Source organism: Nyctereutes procyonoides, unplaced genomic scaffold (assembly GCF_905146905.1).
Source record: "Nyctereutes procyonoides isolate TBG_1078 unplaced genomic scaffold, NYPRO_anot_genome, whole genome shotgun sequence".
In the NCBI taxonomy this organism is placed as follows: Eukaryota; Metazoa; Chordata; class Mammalia; order Carnivora; family Canidae; genus Nyctereutes; species Nyctereutes procyonoides.
This window is the reverse complement of record NW_026575043.1, coordinates 25409204-25424339: the sequence shown is the minus strand read 5'-3', so window position 1 is coordinate 25424339 and position 15136 is coordinate 25409204. Positions and strand designations below refer to the sequence as shown.

The 15136-nt window shown below is 40.8% G+C and overlaps 1 protein-coding gene across 6 annotated transcripts in view; it reads right to left on the bottom strand.

Annotated features, from left to right (window-relative positions):
• EXOC2 (exocyst complex component 2) overlaps positions 1-15136 on the bottom strand; it is a 225791-nt gene that overhangs the window by 54614 nt on the left and 156041 nt on the right. For all 6 annotated transcript variants that reach the window (XM_055322773.1, XM_055322774.1, XM_055322775.1 and 3 more), the window contains one exon: positions 8599-8740. In XM_055322773.1, coding sequence (XP_055178748.1) covers positions 8599-8740 — 142 coding nt within the window. The remainder of the gene's footprint in view (positions 1-8598; positions 8741-15136) is intronic.

Here is a 15136-nt window from a genome sequence, read left to right as displayed (position 1 = left end):
AGATAAACAAAATGGATAACCCTTTATCACACTCATCAGGAAAAAAAGAGGGCTCCGATAAATGAAATCAGAAATAAGAGATGAAAAGTTAATTTACACACAGAAATACAAAGGTTTGTAAGAAACTACTACCAGCAGGGAGTCTCCTTCAGATTCTCTCCCCCTCCTTCTGCCCCATCCCCTCCACCTGTGCATGCCCTCTCTCTCTTTTCCCCTCTCTCTCAAATAAATAAATCTAAAAAAAAAAATGGGTTAAAGACTTCAATGTGAGAGCTGAAACCATAAAACTCCTAAAGAAAACATAGGCAGTCATCTCTTGGACATCAGCCTTAGTGGAATTTTTCTTCATCTGTCTCCTTCTGGGAAAGGTAACAAAGGCAAAAATAAACAATTGAGACTACATCAAACCAAAAGTTTCTGTATAACAAAGGAAACCATCAATAAAATGAAAAGGCAACTAACTTACTGAATGTGAGAAGATACTCGCAAATGATGACATTCATTAAAGGGTCATATCCAAAATATATAAAGAACTCATACAACTCAACACCAAAAGACACCCCACAAATAATCCAATTAAAAGGGCAGAGGATTTCAATAGACATTTCTCCAAAAGAGCCATGGAGATGGCCAAGACACACGTGAAAAGAAGCTCAACATCACTCATCATCAGGGAAATGCACATCAAACCTGCAATGAGATATTTCCTCATACCTGTCCGAATGGCTAGTTCAAAAAGACAAGAAACAACACGCGCTGGTAAGGATGTGGAGAAAGGAAACATTTGTGCGCTCTCAGCAGGAGTGTAAATTGGTGCAGCTACTACAAAAAAACCATACGAAGGTCCCTCAAAAAATTAAACACAGAAGTACCATATGACCCGGTAATCCCATTTCTGGGTATTCACCAGAAGAAAACAAAAACACTGAACATGAAAAAAAACCATGAAAGATAAATGCACCCGTATGTTTACTGCAGCATTATTTACAACAGCCAAGACACAGGAGCATCCCAAGTATCCACCAATAGGGGTAAATGGATAAAGAAGACATGGTACATATATACAATGAAATATTACTCAGACGTGACAAGAACAAGATTTTGCCATTTGCAATAACATGGATGAACCTAGAAGGTATTATGCTAAGTGAAATAGGTCAGATAGGAAAAAAAAATATCATATGATTTCATTTATATGTGGAATCTAAGAAACAGAACAAACAAAACCAGAAATAAACTCATAAACACAGAACAAACTGGTGGTTATCAAAGGGGAGGTGGGTTGGGGGATGGATGAAATAAAGGAGATTAAGAAATACAAACTTCCAGTCATAAAGTAAATATGTCACAGGGATGAAAAGTACAGGACGGGGAATATAGTCAATAATATTTTAATAATTTTGTACGGTGGCAAAAAGTAACTAAATTTACTATGTAAGCATTTCATAATGTATAGAATCGCTGAATAAGTATGTTTATACATGAACTAATATATTATTTCATGACAACTGTACCTCAATAAAAAATTAATAATTAAAAATCAATTAACTACTTTATGTATGTAAAATGGTTAAGTTTATTTGTTAAATATCTATAAGGAATATATGTTTTTATGCCTTTTAGATAAGGAAAATCATTAAAATCAAATTTAAATAAAAATCTAAAAAGAAAAATTATTTTTCTTAATTTATTTTGAAGATGTGAAGTTCCATGTGTATTTTTGTAAATGGAGAATAATATTCCTAATTTAGCTAAAATTTATCAAATGCCAATACTCAGAGCTCTTAATAACTATGGATAATAGAACAATTAAACACTCAGGTGACTCACAACTAACCAGAATCATCTTTCTTGACATATACACAAATAAAGAGGTGACAGCAATTTAAATATCCAACTGTCAGGTTAAAAAAAGCAGAGCTATAGCTCTAACGGATACCTCCTCTTGAATCATGAAATTAATCAACTGGATTTTTTTAAAATTACTACATACAGTATCGGAAACTTAATTTATTGCTAACTACAGTAATAAGTAATCAGTTACCTATATGATTTGCAAAATTCAGTTATTCAAGATGAAAACCCTAAAGGTAATATTAGGGTTGTTAATTGAAATTGTTTTGGAAGATTAATAGTCAAACTATTTTGGTTGTTCACTTTACATGAGGTCTCAACTTAAGTCAACTTTAAACAAACTAAAAATCACTAAATGACTATGCAAGGCAGGTTCAGTTAGTGATCATGAAGCCAAAACTACACAGAGAACAGAACTAAAAACAGTTCATAAAAGTGAAACGAACACTGACAATTTCTAAGCGTTTTTGAAATCTGAGAAAAGTAAATAAATTGCTGACACTGCAGTGCCATGTGCCCTCTGTTCATGAAAGGATGTTTATCTTTTTTAAAAAAATGAGGTAAAAAGCCTTATCGCTTAATGTCACACGGCCGGCAGAATACTAATTTTCTATTAAAAAAAAGTTACCCAGAGTCCACAAACTCTGATGGCTTGTACTAGTTCAATTTCATGGCTGAGAAAATATGAAGATGATAGAGAAGAGACTTTGAGCATCTTAAATAAATATTACAAAGGGAAGACCTGGGAACTCTGAATCATTGAATCATCCAATTCAGTGAAGTGGAAACCCAAAGCCCTAACGGGTGGCACTGCCACCCACATAGTCCTCGTTCCCTTGCGACTCCCTGCGGCCACGTTCCAGGACCCAGCGTGGTGTGACACAGGCCGGCAACCACCGTCTCAGGGAGCGACAGGCCTCCTGCATGGCCCTTTGCAAGACCCCTTTAGAGAGGTGAGCCGACGACAACGAGCTGCGGTCGCTGCGCTGGCCTTGGGCCTGCCGAAGGCGCAGGCTGGTCAGGGGAAGCTCCGAGGCGGGCGCTGGGAGGAGGTGGAAAGACTGGCCGCCTCCGCGTCGCCGCGAGTGAATGAGGTTTCCACTGTAACAACCAAGGTTTCGGTGGAGGTGGACACGAGCAACTGGTTGTGACGACCGATGCTCAGTGACCAAGTCTCGGGCCAGGGACCCTGGAGTGGCTGCGCCGAGGTCTGCTCTCCTCGGGAGACATCACACACCATCTCATAATCTTGAACGTAAGCCCAGTAAGGTAGGACAATGTCAGAGCCGACAATTCTGTTCACCGCAAGCTAATCGTTGGAGAAAACCTTAAATTTAGCTAAATTCATTTAAACCAGGCAATGCCACACAACGGCTGACATGTTGGATACGCTTTACACTCACATTTTAACTCAAATACAGTTGCTCAGAATCTAGGGAGGGCATAAAGCTGGCACATGAGGGTTCACGGAAGACAAGGTGAATGCCAAAAGGCTCATTTTAATTCGATTCAATAAATATTGGATTTATGATATTCATATATTAACTGTGTACCACCTTGAAAAAGTGAACAAGAGAAACAGTGGAAACTGGATTATATGATGAACCCTCCCACCGAAAAGAAAACTGAGAAAAATCACTGCAGAACCAGAGAGCAAGCTCGGCAGCCAACACTCGAGGAGCGGCCCGCCCACCTAGAGGACTGCGCCCGCTGGCCGCGTGCTCGCTCCCCTGCTCACCTGCCCAACGTCGGGAGCCTCTCCTGGCCGGCTGGGCCCGTGCTACACCTGCGCGTCGGAAGGAAGCGATCGATCAGCCACGGCGTGGACGGTCCCAGGGCAGAGGAGCAGCAAGCAGGTGGTGACCGCCCCTCGGCCCAGGAGTGCTGTGGGAACAGGAGGCTGGGGGACACCAACCCACCTGGAGGGATGAAGGGAAGCTTCCCCAGGAGGCGGGGCCTGGGGACAGAGCGGGAGCAGGGGCCCTGACCACCGGCTGCCTGGAGGAGGGCACCCGGGCGGGGCGGGAAGGAGCGCGGGGCCCTAGCAGTCGCCACAAGCCAAGCAGAAGCATTAGCAGCGCCCAGGGAGCTTGGGCTTCGGCCTGATGGAGGACGGGTCTTCCGGAAGGGCTCTAAGCAGAGGAGTAACTGATTCCATTTATATTTTAGAAAGACAAGCTTTTCAAAAGGGCAGAGGTGACCGTGAATCGGGCAAGATGAGGTGCTGGGACCCAGCAGAGGAGAACCCTCAGGTATCCTGACAGGAAAACTCTAACACATGATGAGGGGCAGAACTCAGGAACGGGAATGAGAGGACTTGTAACTAACCGTTTGCTAGAACAAGACGGGGAGGGGGGCCTTGGCTCATGTCTTCACCTTCCCAGGGTCAGGAGGTCCAGTAGCAGAGAGAGCTGACCCGGAGATGATGGGAAAGCCAAGGTGATGAGCTTGCTCGGACGGCTAAGCTGAAGAGGTGTCCGGAATGTTCCGACGGAGAGGTCTACTAGGAAGGTCCATAGAAAGACCTTGAACTCAGAGTAGAGAGGTTAGGCTGCTGGAGGCACCAAAGATTAGCAGATGAAATTGCTCAGCGATAGTCTGGGGATAGTCTGGCAAGAACAAAGGAAGTCCTGGGGAAATCAGCAGCGCAAGGCTACGCAGGGGAAGAGAGGCCCGTCCACAGAGGAAACTAAGGCTACAACTAGTAGTGGGATCAGGGACGCCAAAGAAAGCCTCAGGAAGACGGTTCAACGATGGGACTACTACAGAAACACGGAACAGGAAAAGGAGCGAGCGCATCACAGATTCCCAACTACAGCTGACCTTTCAACAACGAGGGGATTGGGGCGCAAACCCCTGCACAATGGAAGATCCACATAGAACTCTGACTCCCCCAAAAGTCAATTACTAATAGCCTGCTGTTGACCAGAAGCCTTACCAATAACATAAACAGTCAATTGACACATGTTTGGTATGTTCTACGTATTATGTACTATATTCTTACGATAAAGTACACTAGGGAAAAGAAAATGTTATTAGGGAAATGAGGAAACGTAAATATATGTACGGCGCTGTGCTGTATTAACAAAATCCACACATAAGCAGAACTGCACGGATCCCCCCCCCCCCCGGTGTTGTTCAAGGGTCAACTGCGTAGCACTGGAGGTGGATTCAGTGAAAACAGTCTGAATGGGTGGGGGGGACGGTGAGGGCAGGCTTTAGGGGATGAGGCATCAGGTGACACAAGAACACGGAGAGCACCAGCATCGAACCTTTGAGGGAACAGCAACAACTTTTCCTAAGCTGGGTTGCAGAGAGAAGAGTTACCGGAGGGGCTGTGATTTACAGTCAGGTCGACCACCCTGTTGGTTTAGTGCCTGCTGTCCTAGCCTTACCACCACCACCACCCCCACCAGACTCTCGAGAGATTATATTTAATATGGTTTTCTTAAGATGGCTGAAATCTAGACGATCAGAACCACAAGTAGTAAGTGATAATTACATGCAAGGCACTGAATCAGATGTTATGAGGACACAAATAACTGAAACCATCTGTCCGTGAGACGCTTAAAACCTAGGATGTGTATGCATGTGTGTGTGTGCGCACGCGTGTGTAGGTGTTTGCACATGCGTGGCCTGACGCAGAACAACTCCTTTATTTCTGAATATCTGGGATTGCTAAACTACCACGAAAGTTTGGCAGAGCAAAACTAAGACTTTTCTTTTTCCATGAAATAGTTTTTGTACTTAAACACAAGGGGAGGTGCTTCAAATGAGAAAGGAAAAGCGGTCACCGTATGCCATCCCCTCCGCTGCCTTAGGCAGGAGATGGAGGCAGGCCAGCCAAGGGAGAAGCAGGAATCAGGCTGGTCCATGAGCTCGGCTCTTTATGTCTAGTTCTTCGGGAAAAAAAAACAAAAAACAAAAAACAAAAAACGGGAGAAAGGACAAGGCAGTGACTTCAGTTCACCAGCAGTGGGCTAAGAACAAGAGGGACAACACCTGGGTGGTGTGCGTTATCACCTTGAGTAGAAAATAAAGAGATTTTCTGATATCTATCCCTTGGGATTCTGAAACTTTCAGTCAGTGTTCTATAAAAATATTTGAATATTTTGAAGTCTGTGGATGTGTAAAGAATCTCCTCACATCTTTGTTTAAAAATCCTTCCAAAGTGGGGCAATAAAAAAGAGGTAAGAAAATATATACACATATAATGTATATGTAGTAAAGAATTGTGAGAGAGGTACAGGGATTCAGAAAACAAAGAATCCTGCCAGGGTTGATGGGAGGAAGACCTCCCAGAAGCAGCACTCCTTTCGGAGACAGGTCCTGAAGGGCCCGAAGCATGCCCTGGCTGGCCAGGGCAGCCAGGACGCTGGCAGGGGTCAGCTGCAGGGGTCACTCATGCAGCCACTGAGCAAACACTTGCTAAACAGCCATCATGGACCAGCAGTAGTTTAGGTACTGAAGATAGAGAATTCAAGAGGCAAAACTTTCTGTTTGTGAATGTGCAAATTTGTGGACTCTTCCGATGGCATTTGCTCACCTGATCTGAATAAGGGTACTAATCATCACTCCTAGTCTAAGTATTCATGTTTCCTTGCAGAAATCCTTGCTGGGAACATGACATAGTATGTGGCGCATGCACTGTACCTTTCTAAAAGTCCACAGATATTGAAATTCCAAAAGTCATCGGGGCCCAAGAGTTTTGAAAAAGGGATTGTTGATCAAATTTACTTAAAGTGATAAGTAACCCACTAAGTAGGACCTCATGGATTTAGTGTTAATAAACTGAGCCAGGATAAAGGCCAATGCTGGAACCAGGTAGAGCCTCGCACCTGTAAACAGGAATCTCTGTCACGCAGTGAAATTCTGCTGCAGAAAAGACCAGCAACAAACTGAACTGAGACTGTAAATAATTATTTTACAAATAAAATGTGAGTAATTTTCACAGATTAAATATAAAACACCATGTCAACTGTTCACTGGCCATGTCACTTCTTCAGGTTGGTGGCTGCTAAGGTGATATTTGAGTTTAAGACCCGCATGACAAAAGGAGTCAGTCCTATGAAGGTAACGGAGAGTTACCACCTAAGCAAAGGGAAAAAAACAAAAAAAACAAAACAAAAACAAACAAACAAACAAAAAAACCAGGCTTGAAGCGGTTAACGTGGAAGGATTTGGAAAGTCTGGGCAACTGTGCTAACGTGTAGCTGGAGAGAGGCCATGGGGTGCATTTGTGGGTGTGGGCAAAGCGGAGGACACCAGGCCAGGGCCTGCCCTGCACTGCTTGGCACATTTTACTGTATGTAAAATGGGAAGATATTGCAAGGATTTTAAGATACTAATAGGATCTGATTTAAACTTTAAAAAGATATATTTGGGATATGAACTGTAACCCAGTTTGGACACAGTAAAGTATGTTTACACAAAAGTAACAGAATTTAAGAAAAAAAAAAGATTAATTGTGGCCAGCTGTAGGTAAAAAGCCCCAGATGACTATAATGGCTGTGATTTCAGAAAATAAAATACCTGTGGTTCACGTAAAATATCCTTGATTTAAATTGGTTTTTATTTTTATTTTTTTATTTTTTATTTTTTTAAAGATTTTATTTATGTATCCATGAGAGATGCAGAGAGAGAGAGAGGCAGAGACACAGGCAGAGGGAGACGCAGGCTCCACACAGGGAGCCCGATGTGGGACTCGATCCCGGGACCCCGGGCTCACGCCCTGGGCCGAAGGCAGCGCTGAACTGCTGAGCCACCCAGGGATCACCCTAAATTGGTTTTTAGTCCTGACCTACGGCATCACTATATTGTCACCACCTAAAGTGAACACCACACAGTAAAAATCCAAAGGTGTTTAAAGATTAAACAATCTTATCACCACCTAATAAAAGCCTTATTAATAATAAAAGGTATTTAAAGCAATTAGGTAAAAGAACGAAGATTAACTCAAGCACGTGGACAATTCACGGACACGCCTACACATATACACCTGAAAAGAATCTATGTGTGACACGAACATGACCATCCCCGTATAAGACTACTGCTAGATAAAAATGTCATCAGGCAGCTTGGCTCTGTGTATCCCACACTATCCCATACAAAGGAATAACTATCTGGTCCATCAAAAAGTTTATTTGATTCAGCAAGCAACAGTAATTTTTAAAATACATATGATGAAGTGATAAGTGACTCTCATTTGATGTCACGAGATAATACGAGAACTGTGTCAGTCATCCTTCCATGGTTCAATTTTCTCTGCTAAATTACTATGATAATCATACTCCTACACATTTTTCTTCTATCCTTCACCTTGTCAGCATTAATAATTAGGTCTTATACAGAAATGACCAGGTTTTTTAAGTAAACTTTTGATGATAGTCACAAAGTCATTGTATTAAACTGTCACTCACAGTCTATTCCATCCATGCAATAAAGACACATCCTGGGAAGCAAATGTGCATTACCAAAATGATCGGATATTACAAGGTATAATTAATTATTTTCTGGAATTTAAGAATAGTTTCAAGCCTTAAGTATGAATAATAAAAAGTGCATTACATTCCAAACTATCAAAAATCGGTTTAAGCCAGGAGAAAGTTAAAATCAGACTAGTGGGAAAAAAAATGGATAGAAAAAAAAGCATTTTAAGAATATACTAATTGATAAAATCCATATTTATTGACCTAGATGCCCTGGGCTACTTTCAGAGAACTGCAGTAACTTGAAACCATTTACCTGTTGGAGGTAGGCAGTCTTTCCAATCAAAATAGCCTGCATAAATTCCAGGTTCTAGGGAGCCAACGATAGGATCTGCTTTCAACTCGATGTAATTTTCAAAGAGTCTTTGGTCTAATTCTTTCAACGAGGCCATGCTAACCTATAAACACATAATAAAGAATAACTGAGTTTTCTAGTTGAGCATGAGGGAAAAAGTAAAATAATATAAATATGTCAGTATATTTTAAAAGTACTTATCAACTTTCCTACAAAAAAAAAAATCATGATTTTATTTATTTTCAGTAACAAAGACCCCTCTCTTAACACAGCTTATTTAACAAGGTTTAAACCTCAAGAATGGACGATACCCAGAAAGTTCAGCCCACATGAGCTGTGAGTTCCTGCTGGTAATGGAAGTAGAACGGGGTGAGGAAGGTAGCCTCGGTCATCCACGTCTACGCCTGGTCTCACTGGCACTCAAGAGGCCAAGAAGTTGCCGAGGAGATGGGTAGAGTCCTAAATTTGGGAATAAAGAGTCTGTGGGCTCAGGGGCCTCTGTAGTGGACGAGGGGGGACCTGTCTGCTTCTATACCATATAGCCTGGCATATATAAACAGAAATGTGTGTCCCACACTGAAGTTCAGCTGTAGAAAAGACAAGCAACAACTTGGACTCAGAGTGATAAGGAAAACCTTTAAGGAGATTAATGTACATACAATACAAACGAAGACTTCGTGGAGAGAACACAAATGATTTTCGAAGCTAACAACTGAGTGACTGGGGGAACCAATGGTCACTACTGAGACTGAAACTAAGTGCAATAAGTACTTCAAAGCACAGAGTAAAAATGTAAAGAGGGGGACGCCTGGGCAGCTCAGGGGTTGAGCCTCTGCCTTGGGCTCAGGTCGTGACCCCGTGGTCCTGGGATCGAGTCCCGCATTGGGCTCCCTGTAGGGAGCCTGCCTATCCCTCTGCCTGTGTCTCTGCCACTCTCTGTGTCTCTCATGAATAAATAAATAAAATCTTAAAAAAGATGTGAAGCAGTGGAAATTAGGAAGGAAGAGACTTAGAAGATAAATCCAAGGACTCTTATATGAGAGGAAACAAATTCAAGTAGAATAATATGAACTATCACAGAAGAGATAATAATTAAACAAGCAACAGAATAAAATGTCCGGCTCTAAAGCCTGACTTTGCAATTTGAATCGGCTTATTGGGTTCTCGGCTAGACTTATGAGACACTGCAAAAACTGTTAAAGGGCCTAATGTCTAGATAAGAAAGAAAAAGAAAATTCTTAGCTTCCAGTTCAAAAAAAAAAAAAAAAAGGAATTATGTATGTACAAAGAACAATCAGCCTGACATCAGATTTCTCGGATAGAACACTGGAACTTAAAGTCACTAGAATAATATCTACAGGAATAAAAGGAATTCAGTCAAAGAATCCTATATTGAGCCAAGATATCGTTTACTTAACAGAGTCCAAGAAACATACCTTTGGCTATGCAAAGATTCAAAGAATATGTATCACTCATTTACTGCAAAAGCACTGTATCCTCAAAGTAGCAGACTGAGAAGGATGAACAACTGAGGATAACAGTGGCAGGTAATGAACTCCAAGTTCCCTTCTACCCTCTTTCATCCCCCTCTTTATTTTTTTTTATTTTTTAATTTTTATTTATTTATGATAGTCACAGAGAGAGAGAGAGAGGCAGAGACACAGGGAGAGGGAGAAGCAGGCTCCATGCACCGGGAGCCCGACGTGGGATTCGATCCCGGGTCTCCAGGATCGCGCCCTGGGCCAAAGGTAGGCGCCAAACCGCTGCGCCACCCAGGGGTCCCCCCCTCTTTCTCTAATATTTAGGAACATAAACCTAAACAGATGATTAGACCGACTCTGAACATGTGAAATAAAAAGTATGACAACATAGAGGAAATTGAAAAACTGAAAAACAGAACTTTCTCAAAATGGCACACACAGTCCTCTATGTATTAAACTGAGTTCATTACCTAAAATGCGTCCACACAGGCATTTAAGAAAGAAATTTCACACACACACTTTTTCATAGGATAGAGCCTGAGAGCATTTCCTACTTTGTTTAATGAGACAAGCAAAACCTGATGAGGATATTGCAATAAAAGAATATTACAAACCAACAGCAGCCCTCATGAACCAAAAACATAACAATCCTAAGAAACTACTGGCAAATTGAATCTACAAGTAAATAAAAAGAATCTATTATAAAAAAGTGAAATTCTTTCCACAGATGACCAAAAAAAAAAAAAGAATTTGATAAATGTCTCCTCCCAGCACTTAATTCAGGATTGTACTAGAGATATTAGTCCATGAAATATAGTAAGAAAAATACCAGGAAATAAGTAAAACTGTCTTTTCAAGACATACTCAAAAGCTGTAATAATATATGTATAATAACACAATATTAACACAATACTTAATAAGATCATAGACCTGAGTGTAACAGCTAAAGTTTTAGGTGGGAAAAGCCTCTGGGAAAAAAATATTCAGGACACTAGACCAGGTAAAAATTCTGACAGGATATAAAAAGCATTAAACATTTTTAAAAATGATAAATTGAATCTCATCAAAACAAGAAATCCATCCTCCAAAAACAGCACTGTAAAAACAAAACAGCAAGCCATAGTCTGGGAGGAAAAATACGTATCTGAAAGTCACTGATAGAAAGGTAAAGAATCTAATTAAAACATATGCAAACAAACTGGAAAAGGCACTTCCAGAAAGAATATATCTGAATATAAGTATCTAAGGGTATAGGAAAAAGGGCTTAACATCATTATTTACCAGAGAAACTGAGCGTTCGTAAGGACAACGGGGAGCAACTGGAATCCTCCTACACTGCCGCAAAATGAGACATCCCCTCTGGGAAACTATTCGGGATTCCTCATCAACTTATTCCACGTCCGGCGATCCCAAGATGAGCGAGTACAGATGTCCACAAAAGACCTTCCCAGCAGTGTTCACAGCAGGTCTATTCATAAAAGCCTTAAGCTGGAAGCAACCCAACGTCTCTTATAATGACAATCATCAAACAAAACTGAGTCATCCAAACCCAGCAATAAAAGCAAATAAGTTACTTACAGAAACAACAATTTAGATGAATCTCAAAAATCATTAAGTCGGAGCAAAAGCAGCTAGACACAAAAGATTACTGACTGCATGGTTCCATCTTACATGAAGTCAAAGAACGGGCAAAACTGATGTACGCGGCCGGGAATCAGGACGCTGGGGACAGGGAGCCCAGTGACTGGAGTGGAGCTGGAGGAAAATAGATCTCGACCTAGGTGGGGTACGGGGTGTACGTGCGCATTAAAGCCGCCTGCTTGTACACTTAAACTTGTGTGTTTTATTGTAAATAATTCGTATTGTAATTAAAAAAATGGTTGGAAAATAAATGGAAGAGGGGGCAGCAGTGCTGATGTCTCAAGGCAGAATTAAAGTCAACAGCACCTCATAAATTCTGTTGCAAGAATTCAAAAAGATAATTTGTGAAGCTTTTGTAGCACATTTAAAGTACACCAAAAACTCAGCTATTATCATTATTATTACTGTATGATCACTATCATTTTTTTTTCAACAATTGCCCAATTCTTACTAAAGCCCAATTCACACTGGCTGGTGAACTCAGATGTTAGCTTTGTTTACTTTATCCTACTATGCAAGGAAAAGGTCTGTTCGTCACTAAAGCATTATCCAATAGTGATGAATCAAGTTAAATGAAAAACATCCTTCAAGAAAACCACAGTCTAACACGGAAGAAAGGCAAGAAAATATTGATAAAACATTCAGAGAACATGGCTTACGTTAAGGTAGACAGGGTGCTCATGGGGCGCTTCTGATGGCCCAGGGAAAGGCTGTCTTAAGGGAGAAAAAGGTGCTAATTCAGTAATCATGCAATCAGAAGTAGATGTATTCACACCTTCCTACATATGAGAACTGAGGAGCACCTCTTAAAGTGCTTCAAGTAGGGACGCCCGGGTGGCTCAGTGGTTGAGTGTCTGCCTTCGGCCCAGGGTGTGAGCCTGCGGTCCCGGGATCGAGTCCCACGTCGGGCTCCCTGCATGGAGCCTGCTTCTCCTCTGCCTGTGTCTCTGACTCTCTCTCTCTGTCTCTCATGCATAAATAAATAAAATCTTAAAAAAAAAAATAAAGTACTTCAAGGAGCTGGTAATAACACTTACAGAAGCACAGAATGCATTAGGAGATGGCATTTCAGACGGAGGGACAAACAAGGCCTGTGACAATGTACCACGGCACCTGCTTAGGCAGAAACACGCACGTGGAAAGACACTCCCAGGCGCACAGCTGACCTGCAGAGGAGCAAGCGTGCACGCCGGCCCGGTGCGGAGAAGCCGGCGCCTTCGGCAGATGTCTCACTTCCTCAATTTCTATACAGTCGTCTTCAACTCATTCGAAATAGTTAAAAAATAATCATTGATTTTAATGTTCCCAGTTTAGATTCTCTAATTTGCTATTTAAAAAACTTTCTTGTTAAAAGTGCTTCTTAAATAGTACGCTTCAGAGAAAGAAAAAATAATTTTAAAAACGTTAATCTCATTTCAAAGACGACAGAAAGAGTACACTGAATTGAGTGATCTCCACCGAAATAAAATCATCAAACTACAATGAGAACATCTATCCAAGGAAGTATGGGTAACTAGGTTCGTAAAATTAGGATGCTTCTGAACATTTTTTACAAATGGACGGCCAGACTAGTGGCAAATTGATGTTACTCTGTGTTATTGAAACAAAACTTGTCAAATGTGGACAAATAAATGCCAAGTAAATAATTTCTAAAAATGAACTCTTAATCCCTAGTAGCGGTGGCACTATTAAAACAAAACTAAGGGCAGCCCGGGGGGCTCAGCGGTTTAGCGCCTGCCTCCAGCCCAGGGCCTGATCCTGGAGCCCGGGGGTCGAGTCCCACGTCGGGCTCCCTGCATGGAGCCTGCTTCTCCCTCTGCCTGTGTCTCTGCCTCTCTCTCTGTGTCTCTCATGAATAAATAAAATCTTTAAAAAATAATAAAAGAAAAATAAAACTAAAACAGGATGAAACGGGATATACTGTCACCCTGAAACAGAAGGACGCATAACGTCTCTAGGACTTAACGAGAGCCATCATTGCCATCATTCCTCGCTTCCCTCACCTTCCGCTGTGGTTCTAGCCTGGTGACTTACCACTAATCTTTATCAAATTCCCCAAACTCTTCTTTTTCTGTCAATTTTTTTTAGTGAGATTAACTGTCTCACATCTCATTATTGTGGCTTCTCGTAACTGCTCCCATCTTCTTAACAGGGATAGTCCTTTACTTGGCTCTACAATATTATTTGATTTGGCCACTTACACAGAACGGTCTAAGGGGCATGGGAAATAACTTTCCTGCCATTACCTCTTACACTGATGTTTGAGATCATACCAGCAGAGTAGGTTAATCATTTTCCTTTACATAGTAACAAAAATCAAAGAGCTTCTGGAAATGAAACACAACTGAAGTATAATGTCAATACACAGCAAATTTCACCAAGATTAGATACAAATGAAAAAGTCAATGAGAAGAGGGAGCTGAATGAATTATTCTGAATCGTTAGAAAGAATTAAAGATTTGGAGGGTGGAAACGTGAACAAAAAATGTAAGAGACGTGGAGAACAGAGTGAAAAGGTCTAACATATATCCCACTGGAGGTCTTAAAGGAGAGAAAAGAGTGAATAGAGAAGAATAAATATTGAAAGGGGTTATAGCTGCGAATTTTTCAGAACTCAGGTAATTAAAGGTATCAATTGGAGTCAGGGGGAAAAGGCCCACAAAATACACCAAGAGACACATCATAGAGCAACTATGAAATATTACAAAGAAAATTAAAAAGATCTAAAAAGCAGCCAAAGAAAGACATAGAGCTAAAGAGATAGAGGGACATTCATAGCCTTAAAAAGGTTGAAAGGTTTGGAATCAATGAGATACATAAATAAAACAATTAAGCTAAATGCTCATATTACTGTGGCAGAAAACGAGGACATAAACAGAGATTAGTAAAGCCAAAATTTGGTTTTTGAAAAGACTCTGATCAAGAAAAAAGACTGAAAATATTAACTCTAGAAAGGGATCATAATCTTAGATGCAGCTGGAGTTGAAATAATATGAAACTATAATAAAACAATTTTATGCCAATAAATTAAGAAACTTAGGCAAAATGGACAAAGTACAAGAAAAATACAGATGACCACAAGTAATAAGAAGAAAGAGAAAACTACAATGGTTCTTTAACCATTAAAGAAATTGAACCAGTCATTAAAAATCATCTCACGAAGAAAGAACCACAGAGTTCTTGTAAATATCCAAAAAATAAGTAAGTCCAATGTTATATAAGCTGAGAGGAAGAAAAAAAGGATATAATCTTTAATTTGTTTTACAAGTTAGCATAAACTACAGGCAGCAACGTGGATAAATCTCAAAAACAATTCTGAGTAGGAAAAACAAGTCACAGAAAAATACATACCATATAATCCCGTTTATGTTATTTAG